The sequence below is a fragment of the Acinonyx jubatus genome, chromosome A2, assembly GCF_027475565.1.
Source record: "Acinonyx jubatus isolate Ajub_Pintada_27869175 chromosome A2, VMU_Ajub_asm_v1.0, whole genome shotgun sequence".
NCBI lineage: Eukaryota > Metazoa > Chordata > Mammalia > Carnivora > Felidae > Acinonyx > Acinonyx jubatus.
In genome coordinates this window covers 19,239,855-19,249,112 of record NC_069383.1, presented here as the reverse complement: position 1 = coordinate 19,249,112, position 9,258 = coordinate 19,239,855, and the positions used below count along the sequence as shown (strand labels likewise).

The following is a 9,258-nucleotide window of genomic DNA, read 5'->3' as shown; positions in this document are numbered from 1 at the left end:
CTGCCATCTCAGATTCCTGAGGAGCACTGTCCAGCCTGTTTTTCGTCACACAAAATTGGGAAGGGGGTGCAAAATTGGGTACATGAAGGGGATAGAGGCACACATTCCTTGCTTTGTCTGACATCTGTACTCCTGGGAATGTACTCTCACTAAATACAGGAAACAGAGAGTCTGTCCCTGCCTTTTCTTCCCATTGTCAATTACGTTAGCACACTGGCTCCAGACTGGGGGAGGCCCCTGTTCCACACAGAAAAGTTAAGAGTAAGGGTAAATAATATTATTGGGGCAAAGCTACCTAGTAGCTAAAGCTCTAATTAGCACCTTCTTTCAGACTACAGCTCTTGACCGCTTTAATTCTGCCCTCCCAGTAGCCTATTCTGTATGTCCTCAAGGCGCCCCATGCCTTCTTTTTTGATGCCCAGAATCCCAAAGTAGGGATTCTTTTCATACAATTCCAGCTTAGGGAGCATTTTGGTGAAGTAGCAAGAGCAAAGATTGAGCAACGAGAAGTCCAAACTCAACGAGAAGTCCAAATTCCTGCTCAGCTGCTAACAAGTCAGGTGATTTGGGGCAAGTTTTTGTCTCTGGTGGACCATCAATTCCTTCTTCTATAAAAGGGAAAATTCAGGGGGGCCTGGGTGGCTCAGTCGGTTAAGCGCCCGACTTCGGCTCAGGTCATGATCTCACAGTCTGTGAGTTTGAGCCCCGCGTCAGGCTCTGTGCTGACAGCTCAGAGCCTGGAGCCTGCTTCAGAGTCTGTGTCTCTCTCTCTCTTTGCCCCTCCCCTGCTCATGCTCTGTCTCTCTCTCTCTCTGTCTGTCTCTCAAAAATAAATAAAAAACATTTTTTTAAAAAAAGGGAAAATTCAATAAGATAAGCTTTTAAATTATTTTTAGTTCTGACATGCTATGATTATATATGAAAGGGTCTTTCGAGTGAATTCTTTTATTTATCCTTAAAAACATTAACTGATGCTTCTGACACCTCTTGTGTCCCTTTACCTTGACTCACATTATCCATCTGCACTAATGGTAGTTGAACATTCTGGGTTTGGATCTTAGCACCACCACTTGAATTTGGGCCAGTCACTTAACTTCTCTGGGCCTCAGTTACCTCATCTGTCAAATGGGGATAGACATAGGGTAAATGTGAAGGTGAAAAGAAAGCACTTAGAAATACCTGATTCCAAAGGTATAGTCTTATATCCTGCAGGGCATTAACCAGTTTTTTTTCCCCCCTTTAACTTAGTGAACTTATTTCAGAATGCCTTTCTTTGTGTATTCTGAATACCCTGTAACCATCATACTGGTTTTCTCATTACTTAATGAGCTGAATAAAATCTTTCCCATGTTTCATTCAGTTTTTTGTATGAGAATCATGTTTTTTGAAAATTATTCTTTGACGGGTCCTAACTCTGTCTTAAGGCATTGTCCTCAATAGATTAACACTGGCAAATCTTGCTTTGCTAGAAATGCTGATTAAGTTATTTTAAGAAACCAAAACCACACTGGGTTTCCATTTTTATACTTTCTGTCCCCTTCTTCCCTATGTCAGTTACCTAGAGCCAGGTCCTGCGGGGGTGACAGTGAAGAAAAAATCCCTTGGAGGAGTCTCTACCCCCTGGAAAAAGAAATAAGCAAGCAGCGAGATGAGCCAAGCAAAAAGAGATACTTTCATTGTGGCCTTTACATTTATGACTAGCAAGATAATGAAGGAAGGTAATTCTGAAAGCTTTATGTCAGTTTTAACGGTCCCTCAAGCACTGAGAAAGATAATAGTCAATGGATGGTGTCCATAAGGATTTTTTTCTCCTTCTCCCCTGACAGCCATTGACAGGATCATTTTGTATTTGCAACTGCTTTCACTGAAGCATGGAGAAAAGGCCCTATAAGGCCAGGAAGATGAGGGCGACTTGCCTGCAAGGATTTCTATTGTCATCGCTATGGCAATAATAGTTACTATAATTTTCATTCTGCTTTTGCATAGAGTGTCTACTTTGTGGAGCTCAAGGCTATGGGATTTGGGTCACATAAAATCACACTAGCATAAAATCATGCTTTGTAATCTTGCAAGAGTATTTTATGAAACTGCACAGGGAACCTATGCAACAAGATAAAAATAATTACCAATGCAGGTCACTTGACTAATACAATTATTTATGGGATGCTAATAGCTTTTCAGAGGCTTTCAGATACAGTGTCAATTTGACAATCGTTTTTTTTCTTCTTTGGATTGTTAGACCATAACCCGTGTTTCTCCCCAAGGACATGGCTTATCATTTGGGGGAAGGGGGGCGGGTAATGTAAATTAATTGCAAATCAGCCCTCAGTCCTCTTCTGGTAGTTTCTCTTTATTACCCGCAATTAAGTAAGAAGGACAGGAACCATGTCTTGTATTTCATTTATGCACGACCTCGTCTCCTAACACCGCGGTCCGCATAGAGTAAAATTTCAGTGTTAATTAGCTTTCCAACAGAGAGGATCAGACTAACACTTTCAAAGCACCACTCCGCGGAAAGAGCCTTTGTGAATGAGGCAGGTGCGGGAAGGAGGTTCACAGGTGATCTTAGGGGGGGGATGAAAATTCCCTAAGAGGGGCCACCAGGCCAGGAGAAAACAACTGGAGACCAAAGGGGTGCGGAGAAAAAAGGTGAAAATGAGAAAGACAAGCAAAAAGAAACAAAGCCAGCGACCGAACGAACTAAACAAAAACCAAAGAAAAAGTCAAGCTCCAGGGACGGCGCAGACCTTAAGCGAGGACGCGCGGAGGAGCGGAGATTACAGCCCAGAATCCCTTGCGGCTCCTCCTCCCCAGGCGGCAATCTCCTAGGCAACCCGGTAAACAAGATGGCGACCGCCGGGAGCGATCCCCAGAGGCCGATGCCTTCCTCTCTCCAGGGTAGTTCACGACGTGGAGCCCAGTCGATACTGTCGCGCTCAGAAAAAGAGCGTCAGTCTTGCTGGTCTTCTTCCCCCATGGGGCAGAGACGGAAAGGTACTTTCCACAGAGCCTCCTCCTACCTGCTCCCGCAGCTCGTTCACCGCTCTGTGGAGTCGGACGCGGACGGACAGGACTGCGGGGACGAGGGCGAGGGCGAAGTGGAATCCGAGGAGTCCTCAGAGTCCGAGATGCTGAATTTGGAGGTGTGCCTTCCCCCCGTCCCCTCCCCCGCTCGCTCCTTTCTCCAGGCGTCCGGCGCTGCTACTCAGGTGGCAATGTCCCGCGCCTAGGCTCCCGCCCCTTTCTTCCCTCCTCACCCTTGGCCTGGACTATTTCCCCGCGTCTCCTTTATTTCTCAGCAGCACCTTTGGTTTCTTAAGAGTCAAGTTACACAGCGTCCTCATGGAAAAGTTTCCACCTATTTGTATCGGAGTTCTACATTTAGCTTTTAAAAGTTGTGCTTCGACAGTATGGTGAAGAGGCAGAGTTCGTCTTTGGCATCCCCTACACCCTTTTCTGTGATTTTTGTGAAGTGCTCTAACACTCTCCAGCTTGCAGTCCCTTCACCCTCCTTCCTCGGGGAAACAAAAAATTACTCTCGTGATGTAATCTGATAAGCGCGAACTCAAACATTAAGTGACTTAGAAGTTTAATGTATTGCTTCTGCCAGGGGTATATAATGCATTATGCAAGACACGCACACCCACACACCCACCCATCCACCCACCAGAGAAAGACCCTTAGAATGTTCGAGCAGCTGGCTCACTGTGGTAGTATTTTCACAGGTGGGGAATGTTTCTTAAATTCCCATCTGTATTGCCTGATGTTCACATTAATTGCCTTCACCTTAATATAAATTCTCTCTTTTCTACAATACCTTTTCTAAACATTACCCAATTCTACTTCTTTCCTACACTCATCATCATCCTGTTCCTTTTTTACCCCCTGGCTTAGGTTTTGGGGTTTTTTGCAGGGGTGGGAGGAGTGGGGAGTTGGTCCCTTCCTACCTCTTATCACTTCCTTCCCTTGGTCTCTAATACATTGTTTGCTTTCCTTCAAAAACACAAATTGATTGGCTTGCTTTGAATAAACGATTGGATTTTCCTCTTTGTCTTGGCTGCCAGGAAACTCAGAATCAGTATTTTTCTTAATTTTAATAGTTTTTTTTTTTTTAGGTTTTTCCTCTCCCCTTTCCTCTTCCTTCATAGTCTAAACTGCTCCAAATTCTTTTCCAAAGTAGATAGAATACAGAGAAATAGAATGTTTCCAGTATCCCCTGTGACATTATGTGACATCCTGGCTTCACCACTTCTCATCTTTGCCCATTTTCTTAGCATGTGTTTCTTTGTTATTCCTGTTCTCTTTCACAGACTCCTTTTCCCATTTGTCCTCTTGCTTCCTATTCACGCCTCTGTAATTTGCACGGTCCCGTGTTATTCCAGTCCTGCCATTAATGAACTGCACTCTTTTCCTACTTAAGTTCCCTTCTTTTGTAACATCCTTTTGCCCACTTTCAACATTTGGCTCATTTTCCTGCCCTTACCTCCCATTTAGACTCTCCTCTTCTCCTACCTCCACCTATATGGGCTTGTTACACAATTAGTTTTTCTTAAAGTGGGCAATAGAAAATTATTTCTTATTTTATTCATCCTTTGGTGATGTACTTCGCTACCCTTCACCGTGTCTATTGCAAAACTGTAGCAGTGTTTTTACAACTTTGAGATGTTTGCATGGTTTCTACCAGCTTCCCCCAAAGGAATTCGCAGGTGGATCACCGGTTTACTTTATTATTCTCATTAACGCATGCTCTTGGGCTGTGGGGTTCATTAGTGCCGGTGTTAATCTGTCTTCAGTATGCCATTGACAAACCATAGTGGGGGTTGACTTGAACTGGTTATTCCTGGCTTGTAGGCTGTGGGTGGAAAAGTTTATTATTTCCTCCACTCATATTCTAAGTATTAATATTTATTTTGTGTTCTTACATCCTGTTTTAGCATTTTATGGTATCGAATAAGTTTTAATATGCCGAATAAACTGAAAGCTTATAAAAGCAAAGATTTAGACTTTCATGTTCAGAGATTTATGTCCATCTCCTAGCCTGGTTAAGGTTTATAATGCTGTGATGGTCCCAGTGGTTCTTGAGTGCCTATAATGTGATTAGTCTCCGGAGCCCTGGTGAACTTAAGGAGGTAGCACAGACAGGCTGTTCAGAATACTGCCTTTGCAGTCAAAGATTTATGTACAGCCTTCGGTGGGTTTTGAGATTTTGAGCAATTTATTTCACCTCTATGTCTCATCTGTAATCTGGGAATTCTAATAATACCTACCTCACAGGAGATGTGAGAATTAAACAAGAACCTATGTGTGTAAATACTTAAAAATACATTATTTTTACTGTTACTGATACAAGTCATAATGCACATGTTTTTTATCTGCTAAGTATAGCTCATTAAGTGATTTGGTTAATTTAGCTGACTTTGAACACACATTCACTGAAAGATTGCTACGTAGGAAGCACACTTTGACTATATAGGGCAGAAGCATCTGGGCCCACGACAGGTGTCTGATGCATGGAAAGCACTCTGCTAGTAACTGTGGGTAAATGATACCTACTCATGGGGCAGTTATAAATAGCAAATTGATTAAGAAAGTCTGTTAAAACTCTTGATACAGTGTCTGATGAAGAGTAGGTTCCTAAAAATTATAGAGGTAATGCATAATAGCAATAGTAAAGACAGAAGATGAGAACATAATTGAGGATATTCGTGGTCCCTCCCCTCAAGGTCAGATAAGAATGTAAGTCACAGCTCTTCAGCATCTCAAGCGTTATCCACAGAGCTGTGTACAGATGACAGCTGGATGGCAGGGATCATGGGAGACTTCGAGGGAAGCAGACCCTTGTCTTGGTGGATGGGGTTGTGTGGGCAGCGAGATGGCAGCTGTTCCTACTGATGATTTACAGGTGAGAGCAGCTGAGGTGGGGGTCAGATTGTGGAGGGTTTTATGCTGTTTTACAGACTGTAGACTTGGGTGTCTGAGCAGAGAGGAGCCTCCCTGATTAGATTAGATTAGATTGATTAGAACTGCCCTGATGGTAGGACTGGAGACAGGGATGTCAATGAGAAGGCTCTAGCAATGTCTATGGAGGAGAAACAAGAGTCTGGATCAAAGCAGTGGGAGTGGGGAGCTTAAAATGAAGACATTTAAAACATTTATTAAATATTGTGAGTCTAGGATGACTGTTAGGTCTATGGCATGGTCTGGGGGTGTGTTAAGGCCACTGACCACAATAGGAAACGGGGACAGGTGCAGCTGTGCATGAATGGGTTGTTTTTATGAATCACATGAGTCTGGAAATCAGGGGAGGGGGCCTAAGGGTAGGAGACCTGAGATACTCAGCACTGCAGCCTGTGAGGCCATCTAGAAAGAGGAGATGAGGGCCAAGGGAAGACCCCCAGCGGGTATAGGTATTTAAGTCGCCAGCAGATGAAGAGGAATCAGGGAAGGAAGCTGGAAAGAAATGGTAAGAGAAGGAGAAGGAGAAGAAGAAGAGAAGAGCTGTGTGATGGGAAACCAAGGCAAGAAAGAGTCTCAAGACCATGGAAATGAGTTGTGCTGCCAGTAGGTTAAGTGGGAAGGCGTCGAACAAGTGCTCATTGGCTTTGCCCATTTGAGGGCAGTTGGAGACCTTGGCTCATGTGGTTTTGCGATGTGGTGAAGGCAGAAGCCCACCTGAAGGGAGTTGAAGAGTGACAGGGGGGTGAGCAAGGGGGCACTCAAGGACGAAAAAGCAATTCTGCTCTAGCTTGGTTATTTAGGGAAACTGTAGCTAAAGCAGTGTGTAGGATTGAAGAGACTCACAGACCTGTACAGCTGGAGAGGTGACGGGGCCCGGGCCCAGGTAAGTGGCTGGTCCCTGAGGAAACAGGAGGCGGGGGCCCTGAGTGTGGACAAGAACGCAGTCTGCCTCTGAGACCCCAGTGAAGGGCGGAACACTGCCCAGGAACAGGTGCAGAATGCTGAGGGGGTTGATGCCTGACTGCTTCTGCTTTGCGTTGGAAGCGGAAGAGAAGTGCACCTGCTGAGAGCAAGGACTAAGGAGTGGAGGCATCTGAAGGCTGCAGGAGTGGATGAAGACTCGGTAGCCAAGGTCAGAGGTAGAAGGCAGCTGACACAGAGCAGGGGACTGGAACGGCACCAGGCCAAGCTAAAAGTGGACTCTGCAGTGGTACCAGCATGCATGGTTGTGAGGCCTCTCCCAGCCCACTCAGCTCAAGGGCAGGAGAGGTTTATGAATTCACTTAGCCATGTTTGAGCGCCCACCAGCTACCACGCACTGTATTCCCCTTCCCACTTTATGCTTCAGCTGTTTTGAGCTGCTCGTCGTTTCCCCAGTAGGCCATGCACACTTTGCCTTTGGGATTTTGTACACGTTGCCCCTTTTGCCTGCAGTACCCTTCCTGGTCCTTCTTCCTGCCCTTTCTTCCCCTTCGCCAGAACAACTCAGTTACTTGGGTCTCAACCTCATTGCTTTCTCCCCCAGCAAGCCTTTGCTAACCTCCTAATCCCCCACTAGAACTGACATAAAATGGATGGCCTGCTTATAGTCAAAGCACCCTGCTCACTTGTATTGTAATAGTTATCAAACTATTGAAATTGCTTGTGTACTTGTCTGGCTCCCAGATTGAATTGTAAATCCCTTAAGGATAGGCACTATGTCTTATTCATAATTCTGTCCACTGAGCCCAGCATCCTGGCTGGCATGGGCCTGGCCTGCTATAAAGATTTTTATCCCAAATGAATGATGAACATGACACCGTCCCGCCTCAGCGCAGTAGTTGATTGTGAACTTGATTCAGGTTTGGGCGTGTACGCGGTAGTTTCAGTCAAGGGACAAGCAGTCAGAGACTTGAGGGTAGGAAGACACTGAAATTGCCCATGGCATACCAAGTAGAGAAGGGAGGAGGAGGGGACAGATAGACTCTGAGAAAGGGAAAGAGGAACAAACTGGAGATCTTGACATCCTCACAGAACAGGGGGAGTGGGTGTTGGAAAGGTGGAAGGACAGGTAGTTGTAGGATCACAGAGTAGGATACTAGGGTCTGAGGTTTCTAAGGTGGAACAGTTTAGCATGATGACTAACTGGGCAAGGCCCAGTCTGGGGCATGGCCATGGGAGTGAGTGGCGGAATTTGAGTAGAGATCATTTAAAGTGCCTGGAGTTGAGAAAGAAACATGTGTACGTGCATGTGCTTGGGAGTAGTAGGGGTGAATGGCCATCCTCAGGCATTCTGAAGCCATCCAAGATAAAGGTAAGGCTTGTAAAGGTCTGAAAATGACCCAAGATCAGAAGGGAAAGGTGTGATACTGATAAATGGCAGGAACCTCAAAGAAGGTGTGAGGGGGTTGCCATGGGGAGGCTTGCTATGGGAATCTGGGAACATGCTGACGGTGTGGCCAGTCTCCGTATCAGTGGCTGTGTTGAAAAACAGACATTTACCTCCTATCAGTCAGAGGTGTAATATCTTTTCACATCCAGGAAAAAGAGGGGTGGGTCAGGTAAACATAAGAGGTTTAGATGGAAAGTTTTGGAGGGAAGGTAACACCCCCACCTCTAATCCTACTCAGGCTTTATATAAGAAGTTGGAACTTTATTTAGAAAAGTGAGTGTCTGTTGTGATGAGCACTGGGTGTTATATGCAAGTGATGAATCACTGAATTCTCCTGAAACCACTATTGCACAGTATGTTAACTATCTAAAATTTAAATTAAAAAAAAGAAAAGTGAGTGTCTTTCCTCCATTTGTAAACAGGTTGATGGGTAAGGAAGAATGAAACATGAAGATGTGGAATTTCTAACTTCATCAATTAGTAGAAACAACTCATTTATTGGGAACACTTCTACAGTTCTAAGCAAGGCACTAAGAGCTTTATATGCACTATTTTTTTTTTCATTTTCCCTAAAACATTGAGAGAAGGTAATAAAATTTCCTATTTATAGATGAAGAATATGGGCAAAGTTGTAAATTCAAAATGGCAGATCTGGGGTTCAAGCCAAGCCTGCCCAGCCCCAAAGCCTGTGCCCTATCTTCATATGAGCGATATTTGCTCCTCTGGGCTAGTGGAAATGGGCTGGGGGCAGGGGAGAAACTCTTTTTAGTAGCATACACCTATGTAGTTGCACCTCAGTTACCAGCGGCCTGAGCATCATTGTTGATTCCTGAATGAGTACAGAGCTGGAAAGGGTGTTTTGCCATCATGGTCCCCATGCTGGTCATGGTTAGTTATCTTGGTGTGATTGATGGGATTACTGGATTTTG

General features: G+C 44.8%; 1 protein-coding gene across 6 annotated transcripts in view; it reads left to right on the top strand.

Moving 5' to 3' along the window:
- The first annotated feature begins 2,476 nt into the window (after nucleotides 1–2,476).
- LRGUK (leucine rich repeats and guanylate kinase domain containing) overlaps nucleotides 2,477–9,258 on the top strand; it is a 108,302-nt gene continuing 101,520 nt past the window's right edge. The window contains exon 1 of one of the 6 annotated variants that reach the window (XM_053218062.1): nucleotides 2,477–3,143. In XM_053218062.1, the coding sequence (XP_053074037.1) occupies nucleotides 2,847–3,143 (297 nt within the window). In that variant the 5' untranslated portion in view covers nucleotides 2,477–2,846. The remainder of the gene's footprint in view (nucleotides 3,144–9,258) is intronic. The other 5 variants (XM_027075504.2, XR_008296626.1, XR_008296625.1 and 2 more) reach the window with 5 other exon arrangements.